The sequence below is a fragment of the Hippocampus guttulatus genome, chromosome 9, assembly GCF_054856545.1.
Source record: "Hippocampus guttulatus isolate MCC_2025c chromosome 9, RoL_Hgut_1.0, whole genome shotgun sequence".
NCBI lineage: Eukaryota > Metazoa > Chordata > Actinopteri > Syngnathiformes > Syngnathidae > Hippocampus > Hippocampus guttulatus.
The window spans coordinates 4,078,902-4,102,470 of NC_141269.1; the positions used below are offsets into that span (position 1 = coordinate 4,078,902).

Consider the following 23,569-nt stretch of genomic DNA (forward strand, 5'->3'; position numbering starts at 1 on the left):
TTGTTTGATGACCGCGTACATCGCAAATCATCCTGACCTATTGAAATGAATGGAAATGCCATTAATCGGTTCCAGTCCCCTATTAAAAACACCAACGAAAAAATGTGGTTACATTTTGTTTTAATAAGAAAAATAACACTATGGTATTTTGGAACACAGAGTAATAAAATAATGAAATAGAATATAAAGAATTAAACAGCTTTTGCATCTTGATTTTATGATTTAAATCACTTTTGCCAACAGAGGCATACTCGATGAAGACGAAACAAACTTGCAAAAAAATCTAATGATAGCGAAAATGTCTTGCATTATCATACACGAGCTTAAATTTGAATTGTAGTTTGCTTTATTACACAGAACTTCATGACTTCCATCCATCCATTTTCCGAACCGCTCGATCCTCACTAGGGTCGCGGGGGATGCTGGAGCCTATCCCAGCTGTCTTCGGGCAGTAGGCGGGGGACACCCTGAATCGGTTGCCAGCCAATCGCAGGGCACACAGAGACGAACAACCATCCACGCCCACACTCACACCTAGGGACAATTTAGAGCGTCCAATCAACCTGCCATGCATGTTTTTGGAATGTGGGAGGAAACCGGAGCACCCGGAGAAAACCCACGCAGGCCCGGGGAGAACATGCAAACTCCACACAGGGAGGCCGGAGCCGGAATCGAACCCGGTACCTCTGCACTGTGAAGTCGACGTGCTAACCACTGGACTACCGGGCCGCCCACTTCATGACTTTTTAAAAAAATTATTCTTGCAGTTGACAAGTACACAATATTTTTTTAAATCCTAAAACTACTAAAAAGTTTTTTTTTAATTAAAAAAAAATAAAAACCAACAAACTTACTCTTAAAAACTAACAAACAATCAAAATATCAAAACTAACAATGATAAAAATATGTAATATATCACAGCGTATGAAAATATATACACGTTTCATTCAATTTTGTGCAACACTTTTAAACTTGTCTTTTTTTTTTTTGGTCTGTAGCACAGATTTTCACTCATCGTGGGTGCACTCTTAACCCAAAAATTTGGGTCAAATGAATAACCCACAAAACAACTTGACCCAACATTTTGAGTCATTTAACACAAAAATTTGGGTCGGTCCCTTTTTGACCCAATTTGGGCTATTTTCAACCCAGCTGTTTTTTATAGTGCTAGTGCGAGTGGGTCTGGAATGCATTCTCTGAGATAAACGAGGGTTTACTGTACCACTACATATTCAACATATTTTGACTTGTTGCATTGATTTCTAGGTGGCAGTTAACATATTTGGGGCGCGCATCATTCGTTTCAGTTTGCCAATTAGGATATTTTTGGATTTACTGTACATTCATGGCTGTTTAGCGATTAGCTTATGGTCACGGCTAAATCTTTGCCGAGCATTGACACACCTTGCTACATCTCAAAAACATTAGAGTACGTCACACACTTCATTCATGTCAAGCTACGAGGCATTATTTATATGCACCCCAAAAAAAAATAAAAAATCTGAAGTTATTTACTTGCATAACTGCAGCCGTATTTGGACAGTGACAGTTTCTTTTTAAATGTTTTTTGATTAAATAATCGGATGGAATAAAAGCAAACTATTGAAATGAGGGGATGAATGCAGGCACTGGATAAAGTACGTCATCAGTTAAATCACATTAAAAATGTGAGCTATTTCTTTTGTGTCTTCTTATTATCTTGTAATTATGAGTTTTGGTGGCATGACCAAATATTCTTGTGAAGTGTTCATTTTTCTTGGAGCAAAACATCTTTGTTCTCATAACATGAAGGTGTCTTTCTCGTGAGTTATTTTTTGTAACATTATTTTCGTTTAAAAAAAAAAAAGACTATTCTAACGTTGCTGTATTCTTCTTGAAAAGTCATGATTTTTGCCTCCTAAAATGTGACATCTAAAATGACTCTGGCTTCTTGTCATTACACTTCAGTTCTTATAACTTCAAGATTTTCTCGGATTTTTATTCTCGTGAAATGACAACTATTCCTGAGCATCACAATATTTCTCGCGATGTTTTCAAACATTTTTCTTGTACGTTTTTTTTAATTGACTTTAATTTCAGAGTTTGATTTCTTTTTTGCAAATCATTTTATTCTTACGACATTTTCTTTACTGGATTCCATTTTCTCTGACATACTTCTGATGTTCAGATTTTCTCCTGTTTCTCTTGGACAATTAATACTTTTTTTTCTCGTCGGTTATGGCTTTGTCTTGCGAAATTTTGACTTTATTCTTGCAACTTTACAATTTTTTTTTAAGTGGTGACTACTGGATCAATTACAAATTTCTTTTTTTATATTTTTTTTTCTCCCCAATTCATTACAACTTGTTAGATAAAAAAAAAATTCTCTTTGCTCATAACTTTTTTTCTTATAAAATCACCATTTTCTTGTAATTTTCCACTTTTTTTGTAAAGCTGTCACTGTCCAAAAACGTGTGGACCTCACTGTACATATGTGGACATTTTAATTTCTATACAGTATCTTACAAATTTGCACCTCATGGCATTTGCTGGGGGCATTCACAGGGTCACCGCTTGCAGGAGTGTTTTAAGTCGATCCAGGAAGGTTGTGATGTTCCCCAGTGAGTGGGCCTCGCATGGTGGACAGCTGACCTGCAACTCAAAACAAGACGTGAAAATATATATCTTTTTAAAAATCTACTAATAAAGATCCCATATACAGTTGACTCGCTCTATTTGCAGGGAATAAAGACCAGGCGGTTCGTGACTAATGCAAAAAATATATATTTTTAATTATACATGTGCATATAAATATATATATTTTTAATGTATTTTTATAAATACATTTTTTCAATCACCCAATTAATGGATTATCAGAATTTCTTTTTATTCTGACACATTGGTCTCGGCCTCCAAAAATCCTTGTCGGTCGCGCATTTAACCAAAATAATACCTCCACCTTATGTGCATATTTTGGATTGGTTTTATGCATAAAATACAAACAGAAAGTTCCTCAAATTTTCATCTCTCGCGGACATGTCGTGGCGCATCATGGTGCTGAAATGAGGGTGCGCAACTCTAAAAATGTGCCTTTTAAAAAAATGTGCATCGAAAAAAAAGCGGTCATGTCGTGGATAAGCAAACAAGACACCACCATTGAGCGTGGGTTCACTGTCCGTAAATAGCGTACGATCCACTTGACTCACAGCGTCGCCTTCGGGAAGCAGCGCCTCGTTGAAATCGTAGAGGCAGTTGCCGTAAATGTTGTCGCCGTCAACTTCCTCTTCGTCCATAACCATCGCCAGCTCCAAGAAGTAACATTTGAGCGACAGGAGATGACACTTGGCCTGCGGGAGAGAGCAAACGGCATCGACGGATTTCACAATGGAGATTTAGCCATAAAACATATGTTCCGGGGGGGGGGTTGACTTACTTGAATGTCGTTCATGGACGGAGCATACAACATAGCACGGGACTCCTGCAAAGGGGCAAAGATGAAAGCGTTTTCAGGCCGCTTTGGGGAATTCAAAGCGAAAAACGTTGCTGTGTCGGCTGTGGCGAAGCGCTCAAAGCAAAACCATTTGTATACCTTTTGCTCACCTCAATGGAGGGCGTCAGGCTGCGCAGGCACAGCTGCAAGTCTTCGGAATCCTGAGCAGACAGCGCAGACGAAGTCGAGCTCAGGAAGCTGTGGAGGGAGCAATGAAGACCATCGCTTAGCTTACGAATGTGCTTGCGTTGGTTACATCACATGAAAGTGAATGCTTTTAGGGAGGACAGCAAAATAATGATTGATGAGAAATCGATTTTTTTTTTTTTTGATTGTATGCAAATTGTTGTCAAACAACCAAGTAAGTCTTTCAGTATTCGCCTCGCTGCAAAAAATGTGTCTGTGAGCGAGCCGGTCCACACGTCATGCCCAAATGTTATGTGATAATAGCAGCCGTGTTCCTTTGCCAAATAGATGATCGGCTAAGCCCGGGGAAGCTCCCGAGCCACTTTCAAGTGATGGACGCTGGACTGGAGTTAAGTCCCGCTATGTCGCTGTTTGTCGTTCGCGTCTCACTATACCATCGATTGTTTGCCGATCGTTGATGGCTTTTTAACCGTGTATATGTGGATGGAGATGCGGCATATTTAAGAGAAGAGAAAAAGAGGCGGAGAAGGTCCCAAACTAAGCTGTTTATAAGAGTAGAGAGAGCATATACAGTATATCCTCGTGAGTAATGTTGTACTATACGGTATGGTGCTTAATGCAAACACAAACTGACTCACAGTGCCATCAATGCTTATTTCTGTTAGCCCGTCAAGGGCGTTTTGCATTCGATGTTAGCAATAAGCTAGCGAACATTTATGATTTGCTTGCGGGAGGGCTAAAACTTGAGATTTTGTTGGTATGGTCACTATAGATCACAGTTGGCTTTGGAACATAACGCCGAGCAGAGGCATTATCGTGCAGAATGGGGTTTTTTTTTTTTTTTTGTGCTTTATTGGGTTTTTTTTAACTTGCATGTTAGGTTCAGTTGTCTCATGTTTGATTTGTGTTCATGTAAAAGGCTTTGTTTCCGCTCTGGATGCTCTCTCAATGAAACTGAGATGAGAAACGCCCGCATCCCCCACTGCACTCAAGCAAAAGTCAACAGGTAAGCAGACCTGCATTGACACAAAATCCCATTAGCTTTTGATAAACGGTGCATAAGGTGATATTGTATTTTTTTAAATAACTTTATTCTCCTAAAAGTTAGACTTACCGTAATTTTTGTTTAACATTTGGGCTTTTTTCGAGTAACGCTATTTATTTGCTTGTTTGTTTATTTTGGGGGGGGTGCTTTGTTTGACAATTATATTGTGAAAATATGGCAGATGTAATCATTGCCAGGATGGCCCTTTTGGGTGCTGAATGTTTTTAAATTGGAATTTTGATCGGACATCAAATGTAAATGTATAATTTGGGGATTAAAATGAATGAATTAATTATATTTGTCTCAAGTAGCACCTAGAATGAGCAGAATATCTTGAAGTCACAATGATCTGAATCGCTCATTTAGTGTGGGGAGAGGAAGTGAAAATAATTTCTGTAAAATAATTCTCCATTTGGGAATTTTATCGTGATTTATTTATTTTTTTTGCACTGGGAACAGCGTGGCACTTTTTTGTTGAGCTTGAATTATGATTATTTTTTTGTAAAAAAAAAAAAAAAAAAAAGTGGAATTTTGAAATAAGTCCTTTTAAAATGTGGAAAATAGTTACTGAGGCGGGCTTAACGTGGTGAAAATATTTGAATCGGTGAAGAAATGTGGAATGTCCAAAACGGGCAGAATGGTTGTTTGCTCAGCCCTGGCACTTTCAGGCCCTTGTTTCTACTTGTTTGCACGGGTACCAAAGCCATCCTACACCGCTGTCGTCGTACCTCAGCACAAACACACAAAGCCACACCTGAGTTGTGCGTCTATCCCTGCACAGGTGAGGGCAGAGCCGCAGCCGGGTGCCTGCCTGGAAACAACACGGACGGGTTAGTGCACATCTTCGCATGTTCGGCGCTTTCACGCGCCGCTAACACTGATGGGCTAATTGCGTGATTGACGCAGATAGAATAGCTTGACATTCTTTCCGACAACCAAACACAACGGATCCTATATTTTATTTTATTTATTTGGGAGGGGGGGGGGGGTTTACACAGCACGATTCCAGCCGTGACAAATAAAATAACATTCACTTTTTGATTGACGGTTGTCGTTTCAAAGCGTTTCTTAAGGGTGACGAAACCACACGGGTGACGCACCCCCTCCGTGACGGGTGCCCAAGTTCAATTTGACAGATGACTGCGTTTTTATCGAAGCGCGCGAGTGCTTCTTTTTTGCTCGTTTGTTTGGCGTCGCTCAAGTACACAAAAGGTGACACAAAAGGCGCCCACTTTTTGTTTGGGTCATTATTAGCTTAAATGGCTGAACACGCGCCAACTTTCAACCCTTCTTATTTTGAATGGCGGGTAACTTTCACTTGGCTCTAAATTGCTGGGGCAAATTGACCGATTTGAATCGGTCAATTTGACCTTGTTTCTGCTTAATCTCACAGCGTGCACACTTCCTCAATGTCCAAACGACTTCCTGAAGTCGACCAGTAGAGGAAAAGCAATCTGGAAATTCCTTTTGCATGTCCTCCCCAAAGAAATCTGGATTTTCAAAGGGACCAACATGGATTTTTTTTTTAGGTCGATATTGATTCTTATATTTGGCATCATGTATTTCTGATCGCCAAGTCATCGGTCGATTAATTTAAATAAAATATGTTGAATAAGATAGCTGGATTCGATTTTAGATTTATGCCAAATTTTTTTTGAAGATTTTGAAAAAAAAATGTTCATGTCCATAAAAATGAATTCATACAATCTGCATCCAAATCTGACAAAAAAAATTCAGCCTTTTTTTCATGGCTGCTCAGTAAATTGACGTTTTAATTCTTTGTATATCCATAGGGGAGTCTCTTGAATGCCTCACCATCCACTGAGTTTGAAAACAACCAAGCAAATATTTGTTTGTTTGTTTGTTTGTTTTTGTCGGCTTCTTATGTAAACATGTCTGTGAGCGAGCCTTTGGAAATTATGCTCGTTTGTGACGCAACAGTGAAGCTTATTTACTTAATACTGTCTGCGTACAGAATTTCTTGACAGCTCGGCTGAGTGAAGATCTGCCACTGTCTAAAACATAACATGTTAGATCTGAAGAGTTACCCAAAGCTGCATGGTTTTCGGGTGCAGCGATTAACATGTAACACCGTTATTACCATAAGTGTCCGAAAATTTTACATATTTGCATATTCAGGTAGGTTTTTGCCTGGCGGGGGGGGGGGGTATACAGTAGGGGTTATTTGTTTGGCAATGTGTCTTTTGCATTCGCCTCCCCAATGTAAAATATGCGTTTTAAGATCAAGAAAGAACGTGGAAAACGCTGCACTCGACGCTGCCTGCTACAGCCAATCAAAATTCGCTTCTTGTTGCCACGGTCAAATATTAATGATTCATCGCCGAGTAGCCGGACGAGCTACAGCTTGCAGCTAAGAAAGAGCAAGGCCATCCAAATGTCAAGCCTCTGCGTTAACCCCAAGAGAAAGTGCAGTGGGAGACATTCCCAAACGACAGCCAGGCGAAAGTGAAACTTAAAATCGCTTTTTTTTTGTCCTTGTTGCGGTTTGTCAAAACGCCACACTGGGCTGGAATGGGAAATCTTGCTCAATCGGGAAGCGCGCGCGGTTGACGCGATTAACCGCCCCGTGTGCCGCGGCACCGCGGCGTCCTGAACGCAACGACTTGGGTGTTTGTTTCGATCGCAAACGACGCGCACGCACGAACGCAACGACGGGAAAAATAATCATCAAGAAATAAAAGAATTGAGGGAGAACCACCGAAAGTCATCTTACCGTTCCGCAAGTGATCAGCCGGACGTTGACGAGCGGCCTCGCCGTCATGAAGCCGCCGTTGTTGCGCTCCGCTAGTGGGGGCAGACCCGCGGAGCTGCAGTCCACGGTCACCGCTGCATGCCGCGCCAGTGGACTGCTACGGGATGAGGAGGGAGGATTACGACTCGATCCTACGCGCCTAAACACACTCCCGCGCCCCTCGGCGGAAATCAAGTTGAACACATGACGCTTACAACTAGCTCAGCGTGGAGTAAACTTCTGATTCGTCACCTGGGAGAAAGCGAAGAAGGGGGGGGGGGGGGGGGTGCACGCCACGGCGAGCATGCGTGTGCGGAGTCTGTTGTGATGACGCATACACGTTCTGACACCATTCAACGTGCCAATGATTAACTACAATGTTTGTGTAACTACAAACGTTACAGGACATGTAATAAGAATAATAATAATACATTTTATTTGAAAGCGCTTTTCATCACACTCAAAGACACTTTACAAGAGCTTAAAACACAGGATAAAAATGTGCATTTAAAACTAGCATAGATAATTTACAAAAGCACATTTAGATGAACAAAAAGAAAAATGGGTAAAAGAGATTAAAAGGTATTAAAAGCATTGCGGAACAGGTGAGTTTTAAGGGATGATTTGAAGGATTGGAGGTCAGTACAGTTGCGGATGTGTTGTGGTAGAGCGTTCCAGAGGGTGGGGGCGGCGACAGAGAAGGCTCGGTCCCCCCAGGTTTTGAGCTTGGTCACGGGGATGGCGAGGAGGTTTGTGTTTGAGGAGCGGAGATTGCGGGAAGGAGTGTATTGGTAAAGAAGGTCGGAAAGATAGGAGGGGGCCTGATTGTGAAGGGCTTTATAGGTGAGTAGGAGCAGTTTAAATTGAATACGCTGGGGAACGGGGGAGCCAGTGGAGGTTTTTAAGGACGGGGGTGATGTGATCACGAGTGCGGGTGTGGGTGAGTAGGCGGGCGGTGGCATTCTGGATGTACTGTAGTTTATTGAGGAGTTTGGAGGTTGTACCGTAGAGAATGCTATTGCAGTAGTCAAGGCGGGAGGTGATGAAGGCGTGGATGAGGGTTTGAGCAGCGTTGAAAGAAAGTGATGGGCGGAGACGAGAAATGTTTTTGAGGTGAAAGAAAGCAGTTTTGGTGATTTGGGTGATGTGTTGGTCGAAAGAGAGGTTATTATCAAAAAGGACACTGAGGTTGCGACAGTGAGAGGAGGGGGACAGGGTGAAGTTATCTATAGTGAGGGTAAAGTTGGTGGTTGTTTGGGTGAGGGACCGAGGACCGATTATAAGCAGTTGAGATTTAGTACAGTTAAGAGTGAGAACGTTTGTTTGCAACCAGGATTTGACATCTGAAAGACAGTTAGACAGGGTGGAGTGGGTTGTTGGGTAAATGATTTGGTGGATATGTACAATTGGACATCATCAGCGTAGCAGTGGAACTGGAGACCATGACGACGAATGATTTGGCCGAGGGGTAAAAGGTAGAGAATGAAGAGAAGAGGACCAAGCACAGAACCCTGGGGGACACCTTGGGACAGTGGGGCAGTGTAGGAAGAGCAGTTGTTTATGTGTATGAATTGTTTCCTGTCTGTGAGATATGAGTGAAGCCAGGTAAGGACTTTGTCGGTGACGTTTAGGGATTGTAGGCGAGAGAGTAGGATGGAATGGTTGATGGTGTCAAAGGCAGCTGTAAGGTCAAGAAGGATGAGGATGGAGAGTAGGCCGGAGTCAGAGGCGAGGAGGAGGTCATTGGTGATTTTAAGGAGGGCTGTTTCAGTGCTGTGTTGTGTGCGGAATCCAGATTGAACTTGTTCAAAAAGTTGGCTGTTGTTTAGGTAGGTTTTAAGTTGAGATGCGACGGCACGTTCTATGACTTTGGACAGAAAGGGGAGGTTGGAGATGGGTCGAAAGTTGCTCATGATGTCAGGGTTGAGTCCGGGTTTTTTGATGATGGGGGTTACGGCAGCCAGTTTGAGTGAGGAGGGCACATAGGCAAAGTTGAGGGAGGAGTTGACAATGTTCATGACGAGGTGGGAGATGGTGGGAAAGTAGTGCTTGACGAAGGAAGATGGGATGGGATCCAGTGTGCAGGTGGAGGAATTCATTGTTGAAATGATATTGGTGAGTTCGGCTATGGAGACAGGTGTGAATTCAGAGAGAGGTGAAGTAGTTGGAGTGATGGATGCTGGTAGGAAGGGAGGGGGGACAGGTGAGGTGGTGAGTGAACTGTAGAGGATGTCGATTTTGGATTGAAAGTGGGATAGGAATGAATTGCATTTGTCAACGGTGAAAGAGGTTGAAATATTGTCGCTGGGTTTGAGGAGTTTGTTGACGGTGGAGAAGAGAGCCTTTTGGTTTTTGGAGTCGGTGTGGATAAGGTTGGAGTAGTAGGTGGAACGGGTGGAGTTGAGCGCGGTCTTGTATAACTGAAGGTGATCGGTGTAGGCGAGGAGATGAACAGTTAAACCGGATTTTTTATAGTCTTTCTAGCTGGCGTTTTCGGGTTTTAAGTTTGCGGAGTTCTGGGGTGTACCAGGGGGCTGAGCGAGTGAAGGAGACAGATTTGGTTTTGATGGGGGCGAGTTGATTAAGACAGGAGGAGAGAGTGCTGTTGCAGTAGTTGGTGAGAACAGTGGGGTCATGGGACAGTGGAGGAGGTAGTATGGACAAGTGGTTGAGGACGGAGGTAGAGAAGTCAGTTGGGGAAACGGATTTGAGGTTTCTGAATGATATGGTGCGCTTTACCTTGGGAATGGGGGTAGGGAGGTGGAGGTCCAGAGTGATAGCCAGGTGATCGGAAATGTTGAGGTTGGTGCTAGAGAGTTTTTCAATGGTGAGACCGGTGGAATAGACCAAGTCCAGAGTGTGACCGTGGGTGTGGGTGGGGAAGTTGACATGTTGAGTGAAGTTAAGGCAGTCCAAAAGGTCAAGAAATTCAGAGGCATGTTTGTAGTTGGTGTTGTCGATGTGGAAGTTAAAGTCGCCAAGGAGCAGAGTGAAAGGTTAGATAGGTGAAAGCTGTGTGAGAAAATCGGAGAAGTCTGATAAAAATGATGGGTTGAATTTTGGGGGACGGTAAATTCAGGTGTACGAGAACACCTGAATTTTATTTGGGCATCAATGACAGAAAAAGTACTTGAACTGCTGAACTTTATTCGGTGTTCATCAGAGGCGCTCTAAATGGTGGCAGGTATGTGTTGACTCCCGTTGAACATAAGTTTGCATGTGATTGGTAAACCTTGTGACAAGGGTATGCACATTTGTGCAAAGACCTTATTTCAGTTACTTTTAGTTCCCCTCTCAGGTTTTTGTTTCAATTGAGTTGAAGAGGTTATGGTTTAACAGCGGATTTTTTTTTTTGTTTTGTTTGGTGTCACAAAATCCTGGCATTTGAGCAGGGGTGTGTAGACTTTCTATTTACTGTTTGTTTGTTGTTGCTCTTAAGAGTTGCGCGTCTCTCCAGAATTATTTGCCAGCAAACACTCGTGGTTCATTTCTGTGCCAATGTGTTTTATTCAAGCACAATTCTATGAATTTGGTGGTTATGTTAATTTAAGAGCGGCCATTTCTTCTTCGCCCTCATCCTCCTCTTCCTCCTCGTCCTCATCGTCATCCTCGTCCTCCTCCTCCTCATCATCATCCTCGTCATCGTAGTTGCGTCCTCCACCTCCGGCCGCAGCGTTCTTCCAGTAGGCGTCGTAGCCCGACGCCCCGTAGCCGTCGTCGTCCTCGTCATCATCGGCGCCAGCCTGTCGTCCGAATTTCAAAGTGCGCGCTGCGGTGGGCGGGGGGAGTAAACGCATGATGGTCATGTGACAGATTGGCACACTTCGAAGGCAAGCGAGGCATTTCCGGACACTCACTAGACATGCTGAGGTCTTTGGTCTCTTGGGTCTCATGGCCGCACTTGGGACACGGCGGCGCTTTCCCCTTCTCCTGCTTGAACACTTTGCTCTTGGCGTGGTCATCGCAGTAGCAGGACTGCGAGGACAATAGGACCATTTAATGCCAGTTCATAGGAGCCAAACCGGGATTTTATTTTTATTTTTTTGGAGGGGAACTTGTTTTAATGTCAAAGCCAAAAGTTGTTAGATGCACTGACTAGCGTGTGCGGACAGCGTTAACGGCTGGCAAACGTTTTAAATTGAAACAAGAATGCACAAAATAACTTGTTGCCCCCTGCACAGGTAAGCAGAGCTGCATCCCCACCTTACAGCGCAGGCACGAGTGCTGGCCCAATCTGTTACAGGAAACGCCTACATCGGAACACGGGGTAGAAGAAAAAAAAAAAAGGTGAAAAATTCATTGTGGTGATTGCTTGCCTCTTTCAAAATTTTCGCCGTGACTCACATTTGTATGTTTCGGCTTGAAGGACTTGGCAGCTGGCCTGGTGCTCGAATTGATCATCCTCGCACAAGAAGTTTTGACAAAAGGAGCAGCGGAAAATACGCCCACCTGTTGGGGGAATGAGACATGATGGAGGTGAGATAATCAAAGGTGGGGGGGGATATCAGCTGAGGGGGTGGCGTCCTCACCGTGGTCCCACACACCGCGTTCACACTCGATGCAGTCGGCTTCAGTCAGCGGACACACGCAGGCGTGCGTGCTCAGGCATTTCCTGCTGTGGCACACCCAAGCTTCACAGAAGTCGCACACTGCCCCCTAGCGGCCACAAAAGGTTATTAGAAGCACAAAAACAAGTCAGCAGTACAAAGTATTCATTTGACAATATGAACCCTTTCCAATAGTATAGGACAATTAACTTTGCCGTGTTCTTGTTAAATATTACTAGAAATATGTATGCCTATTTTTTTCACAAAGGCTTAATCTGGTAACTAACACATTTTTAAAATTACGGTTCCTTTTGGTGAATCTCAACTTTCTTCTCACAAAATTACGACTTTGTTCCTTTTTTGTGTGTTCTTTTTTGCTCTATTCTTTTCTCAACTTTTCATGTGAAATTATGACAATTCTCGTAATGATTGTTTTTTTCCTGTGTAAATTTCTCATCTAGGGGCAACTATTTTCTTACAAAAGACTTTGGATGTTTGACTGTATGGAAAATATTGACCAATGAATCCATTTTAGTGCGAGTGTTGCAAACTTTGCCTGCAACTTACCACCATTCCCATCCCAGTGCTGTTGATGCCAGGGTGTTTGATGACACAGTCTGAAGTCTTCATACACTTGGTTTTCCCTTTAACAAAACAAACACGTCCCTTCGATTGCGTCCAAAGAGCTCAAATGAAATATTTTCACCCAACTTCACTCACCGCATTGTGCGCACGTGGGAAGTTTCTGCACAGCATTGCAAAAGTAACAGAACGCTCTGTTCTTCTGTTTTCTAGGAAGAGAAAAGACGGTTTCGCGCTTTGTCCATCCGAGCTGCATTGCTGATCGAAATGCTCACCTCTGACATTTATCACAATCCTAAACAGCAGGGAGAAAGAAAGCATCAGTGGTCGTGACACTTAAAATGGAGAAAGTGAGCCACGGTGACATCTCACCATGTTGACGTTGCAAGGATGCTTTGCCAAGTCCACCAGGTCCCGGTTGGCTCGGCTCTGCTTCTCTCGTTCCTTTCGATTCTCCGCCTTTTTACGAGCACCGGTCTTCTTTTTGGGCATGTTGGCACCCAAATGAGAACAAACCTTGACACGAACGCACACAATGGATTAACTTGTAGCAAGTACGACCGACTCGCTCAACAGTAGGGATCAAAATAAGTCATCTATTATCAAAAATTGTCAAAAAAATATCAAATAATTTATCGAGCTCGTCGGGAAAATGTCAAGTTTGAAGTGGTCAAGAAGAACGACATCGCTAGCTACGAACGTGACGAGAAATTACATCCATAAAAGTGGTTAATTTACGGCTGACTTTCGGTTTTAGAGTCACGACAACGTTGTCAAGAAGTTATTTTTATAGTTGAGGCGGTTAAACGCAGATGTCAACGTAAATTAAAAGACCAGAACCTTTTATTTTGCTTTACCGAAAAGGATGAGCGGGTCCACTGTTACGTCCCAAAAATGCAATCGGGCAGGAAATAGTACCCAAGCGTTATTCATTCCGCGTTCGACGCGGAAGCCAGACTTTATTTTTTAAACCGTTAATAAGAATACGCGATTCAACTAGTCCGTCTAAAAATGCACAAACAAAATTACAGACAATATATATGTACACACAGAATACATTTTATTTTTAAAAAAAAAGCATGACGTTACCCGGCCCATATATAAATGTGTTCGGGACCGAAGATTTTTTTTAAATACTGTGTCGTTTCAACTGTGTACATTTTAAGGGCGAAAAGTAATGACATACTTCTTTATGACACATAAATTAGGTTTGAATTTGTTCTATTTATTGTCATGTGTAAAAATTAGCTCCAATGATGAGTGTCATAATGGCTGGGTCATGGGATGACTCTTTCAGATAATTGCCATACAAAACGTTTTCTTTTTTCAGGAGAGAGATTGGGCAATTTAGGGAATAACCAGTCGTACAAATCTTCCCAGGAAGGATAAACAAATTTGTATTGGGGAAAAGAAAATATCGAAGCATTGGTCTTTCCATTTTTCTTCCAATCCAAATAACCAATGTGCAGAATCAACAGTTTATTATGCGGTACGTATTGGGTGTATTGTTTGTAATTGGTCATCGTATCATCACTATATGTTTTGTTTGTTTTTTCCAGAGCATAATGACACTATATTCATGACATGCCACAACATACCCAAATAATCAATGTGCAGAATGAACAGTTTATTATGCGATACGAATTGGGTTATTGTTTGTAATTGGTCATCGTATCATCACTATATATATATATATATATATATATATATTTTTTTCCAGAGCATAATGACACTATATTCATGACATGCCACAACATACCAACACTCAACATCTTTATCATGTATGTACGTTCATTTTAAATGTATGTTAAATTCCTTCTTAATCCCGGTTTTGGTCACTGTTTTTACTGTGTGACTATATTATTAGTACGAGAGAGACATTTTTAATTTCCCTCACAGGATACATCTTTATTTATATTGATCAATGAGGTATCCTCACTTTCTAATTTCCGTTACACTCGCAATCTTTTTTTTTCCTGGCACGTATCACTCAAAGGCTTTTATTTTTAGTCAGGCAGATCCACGTGCCCCTGTGCTTCAAAGCCACATTGGCCGCACCCATGTCACGTGGGCGTCTTGCGCCCGGCCAATTAGAGAGCGTCTGGCACTGAGAGTGATAACTGCTCCGTCCCCTTTCCCCGCCCCTCGCAGGTGGTGATCTGGAGTAGAATTCCCACAAGTGGATTAGCAGCGAACGGCTTTGTCGACTCCTGGATCCGTGTTTATATTGTAATTTTTTTTTAATCGTCTATTTGCTTGTAGCACCATGGCGCCGTCAATCACTCGCCTGTGCCGCAGTGTGGCTCTCTCGACGTGGCTCGTCTCCTCCCTGTGCTCCGTACACCTGTTGTGCTTGGACTTTACCGTGGCCGAGAAAGAGGAGTGGTACACGGCCTTCGTTAACATCACCTACCTGGACCCGCTCACCACCAGGCCGCGAAGCGACAAGAGCGAGTGCGGCCGCTACGGCGAGCACTCGCCCAAGCGGGAAGCCCGGGGGCGTGTGTTGGCTCCGTCGCTGCCGCAGGACCGACAGATGTGCGAGCCGGCCGCCCGCTTCCCGCCGGCGTCGCGCGCAGCCGCCGCCTGGGTGGCGCTGGTGGCCGAAGGGAACTGTACTTACCGCGAAAAGATCCGGAACGCAGCCAGCCACAACGCCTCGGCGGTGGTCGTGTACAATGTGGGCTCCAGTGGTACCAATGACACCATCACCATGCCCCACTCTGGTGAGACGAGCACACATTTGACACGCAGGCTTTTTTTGTTCATGCAACGTTGCATCCTGCTACAGGTTTCAATACAAATATAATACAGTAATCCCTCGCGTTTTTTATATTTCACTGTACTTTTTTCCCCCTCAGTGGAACACATGCATCGCAATTCGCAGATTAAATCACGCGTTCACGTTTTTGTGCTATTTCTGAAACGTCATAAAGTCGAAATAAGAATCGGCGTTAAAGCAGCAAGTTGAATTGATGCATCTCAACCGAGAGGCTTTATATGTCGGAGAGGAGCTCAATTTGGCCTGGGTTGTTGACGTTTGGCTGTGAACCCCCAAATAGTCACGGTTCAACAGTCCCAAATTCGCATCCTTCTATTTGGAACCAAACCTCCATTATTCTCTGAAAAACTCACGTTTCTCTGTTTGCGCTTACTTTGGCTCGGTTCACATGTTTTTTTCCTTCCCATTTTTGACCTGTAGATGATTTTTTTATTCGTCTGAATGTCTCAATTCAATTTTTTTTCCGAATATGACACGGGGCACTTTCACATTTCATTTACCAACCATTTTATTACACCTCCACCACGTTTTATAGTTGTATATATTCTCCCAGTCTGTTGCCAGTTTTCATAAACTGCCTGCTACTAGAATAAAATCAGCCTTATTTGACGAATGGATCCACTTGGAAACGTGTGCCTTGTTTTTGGCAATTTGTCAGAAAACTCTCTCTGAGATTTATCATGGACCGTCCATCATTTTTGCCAATTCAGTCCCGGGGGGTGGTTTCAGGAAGGCTGTCCTCCAAGGAGTATTTTGTCATCCGATGGCAGTAAATCCCAAAGCATGGCAACGTGGCACCAGCCCATCAAGCTCCACTTGCACCAAACCCCGTAATAGTTTCAAGCTTTTTTTTTTTTTATTTTTTTTTGCCCAGCCCCCTGCTTCCTTGAATCATAGAGGTGGGGTGGGATGGGGTCGAATGGTGATCTCACCACTGGCAGACAGATGAGGAAGGCGATGTAGAGCGGGGCGACCCGTGTTTCGAGAGGCTGCCAAATAAAGACCGGAATGCTTTCTGTGTGCCGAGCCAACGCAGCTGGGCTGTTTAAAAAAAAAATATATATATATAAATAAAAAAAAGCACTTGCTAGCCAGCTCCCCTGAACATAGACAAGGTTGATACTACTTTGGGGTAAATATTACGTAAATACTTTGTCATCTCCAATTCAGTCATTAGCTGCGTTAATTTCACTGCTACACCAAAACATAAATCTGTTGGACAAGTCGATACACGTCAGCATCCGCACGGATGCTGTCAGGGCGCTATATCGGTGGATCTGCTTATTTGGCTACATGGCAGCATCAACCATCCGTCATTGTCATCTCAGAGTTGGCATCTGGTTGCCTGAGCGTACCGTGTCGGCGTGAACGTGGCGAGCATTATCTCCCCGTCCAAACAGCTCGCTCGTACTATCTTTCACCAATGTAAGGCGAACACTATAAATGTGTTTGTGCGTGTGTGTGGCGGGGGGCGGGGGAGGGGGGGCTGGAGGTTCGTAGAAGCACCAACCAAACATGGCAACCCAATGTCTTATTACACTTGTTTTAAATCACAGCAGCAGAAAGTCTGCTTTTAATTGATTGGGTTTGACTCAGAGACCACGGTTGGCTGACTTTTATGAGTTACATCAGGGACTTTGTTTTACGCCATTGGGTGGTGCAACAAGTGGTGGGAATGTCACCAGATGTGCACCGGGTCACGCTTGTATGGCAGCGGGAGGCATGTTTGTTGTCTGAACGGTTCAGAAGTCACCCCTGCGAGTTGCCATGTCTTCATTGTGGTTGCGCAAGGGAGTAGGACGTGCCGCCTCGCTCCTGATGAACACGCGTTATTCTCGTCTGGCGAGGGAACTGTCGAGGTTCTGGGCGTCACGAACCGTCAAGTGTGCATGAAGATGAATTGATTTAACGAAGCGCATCCCGTCTGACCCGCCGCCGTTTCCCGCGTGTGCGCAGGTACAGGCGACATAGTGGCCATCATGATCCCAGAGCACAAAGGTCGGGAGATCATGGCGCTGCTGGAGCAGAACATCGCCGTCACCTTGCACATCACTGTAGGGACACGCAACCTGCAGAAGTATGTGAGCAGAACGTCGGTAGTCTTTGTCTCCATCTCCTTCATCATTCTCATGATAATCTCCCTCGCCTGGCTTGTCTTCTACTATATCCAGAGATTCCGCTATGCTAATGCCCGAGACCGCAACCAGGTATGGCTCGAGCTCTTTTTTTTTTTTTTTCTTTCATTGTTATGCAACGCCAATATCTGTTTGAGGGTCGGTTGCTCCGCTATAAAGTCTCGTCGCCGGCGTTTCCATGTTTCCATTTGGTGCCGGCTGCTAGGGAGAGGCCCGAATTAGCCTGACAGCTGGCCCCCGTAAAACCGGTGAACCATCAACGGGAGCAAATAGCGGCTCGTTGTTACATCATTGCCGCGTCTGTTACTGTAACATCTGCAGGGGCGGCAGCCATTGTTTGTTTTTTGTTTTTAACAAAAGTGTAAACAAGCGGTGACTGCAGCATGTCCAGTATAACGCTACCTTTCTTTCTTTATTTTGTTTACCATTTACTGTCCTCATATTACCAGCTGCCTCATTTCAAATGTGCATTTACCCTGGGAGGAGAAATGAGCGAATTTGATAGTATGAGTTTGTTCAAGATTTGCCTTCTCATTTTATTCCCTTCAAACAAATTGGTCCGAAATAATGACTCATTTCATAGCTGCAGTATTCAATGAAGCTCCGAAATAACAAAAACAGGAAATGAGGAAAAAAGTGACAAGCCCCTCCAAAAGTATTGGAACAGTGAGGCGAACTCTTGTTGCTGCAGACTGTTGATCAGTTATGATGATGATGATGATTTTACATATATTTTAATGAAATCATTCATTTGGTTTGATACAATAAAATTACGCTCAGGCCACTCCCTCAATAAGTGAGATTTGTGATCTTGAAATATTTTTAAATCCATCATAGGCATGTTTTTAGAGTCTCGAAATAATGCAAACGCATAACCCACCGAGAGAGAGAGCAAGAGCAACGGATAACACAAAAATATAGAATAGTGTACAGATTCCTCTGTTTTTACAGGAAACAAGTCTCCTTTTTTCGAAACTAACTTATCATCTCACTCTGTAAATCAATGATCATGCCCAAAGATGTACATGATAAAACCGTCACTTTCTGCAGGCGTAAAAAGCAGGATTGAAGGGGATTGACGTTCAGTAATTTTGACAAACGCGTGGATGAGCTAAAATAAATATTGGACTTCTTGTTTTCAGTGTTCTTCTTTCGTCAAATTTACAAAGTGTCTGCCGCCCTCTAGAGGTTAACTGCGTGATGTACCATACCCCCACACACACACCAAAAAACGTATGTGAAATAGCGGGACCGCAAATCTGCTTTACTCTATCATGTTGAGAGTTTTAGTGAAATGTAAATCCTAACGAAGAGCAAGCGAGCGGTGTCGATGAACCTCTTTTAAAGTTATGTTGTTCCCCGAGTATATTGGACATTGACGTGTCCCAGTTTCACACTTAGGGATGTGTTCTGTTACGGCTCGCAGAGACGCTTGGGGGACGCTGCCAAAAAAGCCATCAGCAAGCTTCCAGTCCGGACCATTAAAAAAGGAGACGAGGTATGCCGCCGTTAGGTGACATGATTTATTTGAGCCTCGTTATATCGATGTGATGGCATTTTGCTTCCAGGAAACCGAGCGCGACTTTGACAGCTGTGCCGTGTGCATCGAGCCCTACAAGCCTAATGATGTTGTCAGGGTGTTACCTTGCAGGTAAGGCTTTCTTGGCAAACGTGACGACGAGCTGTGGGGTCTGTTTGGTCTTCCCCCGTAAGGTTTTTGTACACCCTATGTTTTTGCAGGCATGTTTTCCATAAGCACTGCGTGGACCCCTGGCTGCATGATCACCAGACGTGTCCCATGTGCAAAATGAATATACTCAAGGCCTTGGGAATTTCAGTGAGTTCGTCTCAACCTGCAATTATGCTCTCGCTTTTGGGTCATCCTCATGTTTGCAAAGCCGTCACTTTTCAGGAAAACAGCTCTTGCCATCAACGTTGCATCATCGAAGAGAGCAACCCATTTTCAATACTTGAAAGTGACACTTTAGGGATTTGTGGCAAAAAAAAGTTGAATTGACCAAATTTGGCGATATGAGTTCTTGGCCCAATGTCAGTCATATGCACTGCTTACACTAACGGCAAACACAAAGGAGCTAGTTTATCCCCGAAAAAAATCGTTGTTAAAATATCAGCCATTTGGCTGCTATACAACTTTTCCGACTCCTCTAGTGACTATTTTTCGTAAAGGTGACACTTGTTCCCGAATCAAAATGATCGCGATATTGAGTGGGGAGGGAAAAAAAACCAATTAGATTACCTTATTTTCCGCACTGTAAGGCGCACCATCTTATAAGGCGCATAGAATAGAAACTAGAATACTGGCTGCGCTTGTGTTATGCATCCACTAGATGGAGCTACACCAAAGGGAATTCAATACAATACAGCTTAATTTATATTGAGCTTTCACAATCGCTGCAGCTGGAACAAAGCGCTTTCCAGAACATTTAAAAATACTACGTCCAAGAAATCAGAATATTGATCCGTATACAAGGCGCTTCGGATTATAAGGCACACTGTCGGCTTTTGAGAAAATTGAATGCTTTTAGGTGCGCCTTATTGTGCGGAAAATACAGGGTAAATAATATGTTAGTTTAAATGAATGACGTCGATTGATTTTTCCAAAAGCAGAGGGAAAAAAATAGATTAAAATTAGATTTTTGTGATGAAAGCCTTGTTTGTGTGAAGCCGTATCTGCCTGCCCCTACTTCATAGCAATCGATCTGTGCGGTCTGTCCAGCTCAATGCAGACTGCTCCGACGAGTCGCCACCGGACTATGAGATGACGCTGGGCGGTCCGTCCGCCGACCCAGTCATCAGCGGGGCCAGCGAAATCACCGTCAACGAGAGCTCCGTGGCGCTGGAGCTGGTCGAGAGGCCGACGGATCCCAACATGGAGTTGGCGCCGCAGGCGGAGGAGAACTATATCATTTCCAGCAGTAAGTCTGATATGTTTTGCACCGCGGGGTGCCGTCCGGTTTGCCGTGATTTCCTGCAGTTTTTCCAAACCTTTATTGCGCTAAGAGTGTGTACTTTGCATTGAATTTGAATGGTGCCAAGTTCATTTCAGTTGTATTTAACTTTTAAAGTCAATACATTTCCATTTAATTTTGAAAAACTGCTTGGGGCCACTCTTCATTTGTCTGTCCAACACATTTTTTTAAAATTGGTTTTAGTATTAGTGAGTTTATTTAACATATATTTGTCAAGGGCAAGATTATTATTATTCCTTTTTTTAATGTGGAAGTTAAATTATAATTCCCAAGCGACTGTTCAAATTTCTTTCTTCTGTACGGCTGGCTGTACAGCAATCTCAAAATAAATACATTTAAAATGAACCCCATAGGCTCCTGTATGATATGAATTGACCAAGATGAAAGCCAATGACATTTTCATTGTTATTAGTGTTAGTTTTGTAAACGTAAGATTTAGATCCAGATAGTTTCATTTTTCAAAACATTTTTCTGAAAAGATTTGGGAATTGTACTTTTTATTTTAGGATCTCGACACTGTGTAAATCAATCACTGAGTAAATGAAATCTGTTTTCAAATATAAAATAAAGCTGACTTAACGACCAAAAATCCCCCCCCCCCCCTCCCAACTGCTGTCTTGGTGATTTAAAAAAAAAAAAGACATTCTACTAAATAATCCTGTTCAGCCCTCCGATGATGTAACGGATTCCAGTCATATCAATTTTGTAATTAGATTATGTAAACTCGTTGCACATAATCTGTTACTTACCAGACCTGAAAGCAGATTGATTTGGATTCCCATCCACGTCTGTGCCAATTCCTCTCCAACAACAAGAACAACCAAAAAAAAAAAAAAAAAAAAGACTGCAACCCATCTGTTACTTTCTGTCCTAAATTTCAAACACGTTTCCCCTTTCGTCAGGCGAGCACCAGCTGCCCCTCAGCAGCGATTCCGATTCTTCACTCAACGCGGTAAGCGGGCCGCAAGTGGACAACCTTGGATCCGGAAACGGCGCGGGACTCTTTCCGCGCAAGCAGCAGGTGGAAAAGGAGGACGGGAGCCCAAGCACATGACTCTTGAGGACCAAAGTTCTGAAAACGTTACACTCTGTCTTCATCTGCTGGACAGCTTTGTCCCCGTGTCGAACGGACGCCGTCCTTATCCGAGACATCCCTCACACTTTACACAGTGAAAGGTTTCAACATCCAAACTTACTGTCGCACCCGCAGAGCACGCGGTGGTTCCAACATGCACACTTTTCATGGTGAGTCTTTTTCACAGCCACACTTATCCCGCTGTGATTGCACAAAGCGTAACAAAGAGCCACACTTCCCCCGATGGAAGGTTTCGACGTCCTTTTCATCGCATCCCACCGGGAGCGCGGTTGTCTCGGCACTTAGTTTTACACGGGGGGGGAACACCCGCACCTTTCCCACTCCTTTTGCACAGCGATGCCGTGAATACCCGCACGTGTGCTCCCCAAACCCCAGGGCGCGACGAGTCTCGAGGGTCTACGCTCGCAGCACCAACACTTTTGTCAGTGAAAGGGTTTAACATCCACGCTTTCCAGCACACCGCGGCTCGGGCGGATGTTTTAACATCCACACTTATTGTCGAAATGTTTGCGGGAGGAACGCAACTTACGACGACTTTAATAGTTGCTTCGTTTTTAATGAAACTTTGGCGATTGATTTTTAGAGATGCAACGATTAATCGACCACTGATGGTGATCAAACGGATAAATATTTTGATCACCGACGACTCGTTTCGACCTGGTTCCATTTCGAATTGTCAACAAAATTGGATCATGGTTTTTCAAAGTAAAAGCAGGTGTTTACAAATGTTTCTGCTTTCACGGAGGACTACAGAAACCTGATTATTGCGCTTGAAAGGATAAAATTCCAAGGATTTCGACAATTTTAAGTGAAATAAGGTTTGTAATCCATTATCGCCCCCAAAAAAACTTTTGGATAATTTGTGCTCAATCAATCGTTGCACCTCCTGTTTGCAGTAAAGCCTGTAGAGATGGTTGCCTTTCCACTAAACGGACAAGAACGGACTCTTCCCTCTAGTGTTAATGAAATCCCTAAATAAATTCTGTTCAGGATCGCTGCCAGGGTTTTTTTTTTTTTTAATTTACGATTGGATTTTTGGCCGGGCCCTCCGTCTCGCCCATGCACGCTGACTCACTCGTCCTCCCATATGGACAACTGTCTTTTTGAAATGTATTTATTTATTTTGCACAAAGGATGTCAACCTTGAGAGTCGGAAGGAGAAATGGCTGACAATACAGCGGGATGCGCCTCACAAATTTTATTTTATTTTAAATAACGTCAAGTCCATGACGCCCAATCGTAGCACTTGTTTACTGTTGCCAAGTAGAAAATGCTGCATCAATGATGTCTGTATCTGTCCAAATTTGCATATAAGATCTTTTAAAATGTCCTTTCACATGGGTCGGATGTTTTTATATAGTCAACTAGCAGAAAACCAGGCGCTTATAGGAAGAATATTGAAGATTAAGCATCTGGTGCGAAGGCCTTATTGAAATTGCGTCATCGTTACTATTCTTAGGCCCCCACAAACAGGTTGATGTACATCCACAAAATCTTGATATTTGGAAATGCAACACCAGCTTGACACAATGTAGTCGTCGTAGCCCCTCTGACACTTGGCTGTTTTTTTTCTGGCCACGTAAAAGCCGCCGGCCCTCGTTCGCCGTCTTGTTGCACTTTATCCCTCCGGTGAGTGTGAGGCAACCGCAAAGCGAGGGACTGAGAACGTGGAGGGCCGCCGCATTTGACGCGGCACGTGACTTGTGCTTGCTTGTGATGTTTGATGCCTCGAAGGGGGACCAAATGCTGTACATTGCACACTGTCCAGCAAAGAAAACACCCATCGCTGTTTTCGAATGTTCAATATTCTTGTGCATTATGATAAAAGTGTCCCTTGTTTAACCTTGGTGCACGTGTAAGCATTGTGGTGGAATAAATTCCAGGCTGTTTGGTTTTTTTTGTTTGTTTACAGGTGACGCAATCTTAAACAGCAATTATATTGGAATTTTTGATAGGTCACCGGATCCTCTCGGTGGGTGTAGGTGAACCACGATGCCACTTTTTAAATTAGGGGGAGTAACAAA

General features: G+C 43.4%; 3 protein-coding genes across 6 annotated transcripts; 1 reads left to right on the top strand and 2 right to left on the bottom strand.

Annotated features, from left to right (window-relative positions):
• Positions 1-103: 103 nt before the first annotated feature.
• LOC147199898 (interleukin-15-like) lies at positions 104-7,671 on the bottom strand. 2 transcript variants are annotated; one of them, XM_086121220.1, is made up of 6 exons: positions 7,396-7,671; positions 5,390-5,472; positions 3,580-3,667; positions 3,413-3,457; positions 3,186-3,326; positions 104-2,637 (listed from the first exon to the last, which is right to left on the bottom strand). In XM_086121220.1, the coding sequence occupies exons 1-6, from the start codon at positions 7,441-7,443 to the stop codon at positions 2,539-2,541; spliced, it is 504 nt and encodes a 167-aa protein (XP_085977346.1). In that variant the 5' UTR covers positions 7,444-7,671; the 3' UTR covers positions 104-2,538. The 2 variants fall into 2 exon arrangements, with proteins under 2 accessions (XP_085977346.1, XP_085977348.1); XM_086121222.1 differs by having other exon boundaries at positions 104-2,631; positions 7,396-7,667.
• Positions 7,672-10,896: 3,225 nt separating this feature from the next.
• Positions 10,897-13,885, bottom strand: noazfp (nucleolar atypical zinc finger). 2 transcript variants are annotated; one of them, XM_086120493.1, is made up of 10 exons: positions 13,383-13,885; positions 12,915-13,058; positions 12,818-12,837; positions 12,681-12,751; positions 12,528-12,604; positions 11,943-12,069; positions 11,758-11,862; positions 11,617-11,663; positions 11,271-11,388; positions 10,897-11,182 (listed from the first exon to the last, which is right to left on the bottom strand). In XM_086120493.1, exons 2-10 carry the CDS (start codon positions 13,032-13,034, stop codon positions 10,950-10,952), a joined length of 918 nt encoding a protein of 305 aa, XP_085976619.1. In that variant the 5' UTR covers positions 13,035-13,058; positions 13,383-13,885; the 3' UTR covers positions 10,897-10,949. The 2 variants fall into 2 exon arrangements, with proteins under 2 accessions (XP_085976619.1, XP_085976618.1); XM_086120492.1 differs by having other exon boundaries at positions 13,400-13,883.
• rnf150a (ring finger protein 150a) lies at positions 11,777-23,437 on the top strand. Of its 2 annotated transcripts, XM_086120491.1 has the most exons (8): positions 11,777-11,889; positions 14,805-15,268; positions 17,281-17,531; positions 18,886-18,957; positions 19,028-19,110; positions 19,200-19,296; positions 20,197-20,395; positions 21,352-23,437. In XM_086120491.1, the coding sequence occupies exons 2-8, from the start codon at positions 14,809-14,811 to the stop codon at positions 21,501-21,503; spliced, it is 1,314 nt and encodes a 437-aa protein (XP_085976617.1). In that variant the 5' UTR covers positions 11,777-11,889; positions 14,805-14,808; the 3' UTR covers positions 21,504-23,437. The 2 variants fall into 2 exon arrangements, with proteins under 2 accessions (XP_085976617.1, XP_085976616.1); XM_086120490.1 differs by lacking the exon at positions 11,777-11,889 and having other exon boundaries at positions 14,587-15,268.
• Positions 23,438-23,569: the final 132 nt, after the last annotated feature.

Excerpts from the sequence above, each read along its gene's own strand:
- rnf150a (XM_086120491.1), top strand. The coding sequence starts at position 14,809 with ATGGCGCCGTCAATCACTCGCCTGTGCCGCAGTGTGGCTCTCTCGACG. Across the intron at positions 18,958-19,027 it reads CCATTAAAAAAGGAGACGAG|GAAACCGAGCGCGACTTTGA; the intron begins GTATGCCGCCGT and ends TTTTGCTTCCAG. Across the intron at positions 19,111-19,199 it reads GTCAGGGTGTTACCTTGCAG|GCATGTTTTCCATAAGCACT; the intron begins GTAAGGCTTTCT and ends ATGTTTTTGCAG.
- noazfp (XM_086120493.1), bottom strand. The coding sequence starts at position 13,034 with ATGCCCAAAAAGAAGACCGGTGCTCGTAAAAAGGCGGAGAATCGAAAG. Across the intron at positions 12,838-12,914 it reads ATCCTTGCAACGTCAACATG|GATTGTGATAAATGTCAGAG; the intron begins GTGAGATGTCAC and ends CCTGCTGTTTAG. Across the intron at positions 11,389-11,616 it reads ACTCGTGCCTGCGCTGTAAG|TCCTGCTACTGCGATGACCA; the intron begins GTGGGGATGCAG and ends TTGTCCTCGCAG.
- LOC147199898 (XM_086121220.1), bottom strand. The coding sequence starts at position 7,443 with ATGACGGCGAGGCCGCTCGTCAACGTCCGGCTGATCACTTGCGGAACG. Across the intron at positions 5,473-7,395 it reads GGCTGATCACTTGCGGAACG|GCAGGCACCCGGCTGCGGCT; the intron begins GTAAGATGACTT and ends TGTTGTTTCCAG. Across the intron at positions 3,458-3,579 it reads GCCTGACGCCCTCCATTGAG|GAGTCCCGTGCTATGTTGTA; the intron begins GTGAGCAAAAGG and ends GCCCCTTTGCAG.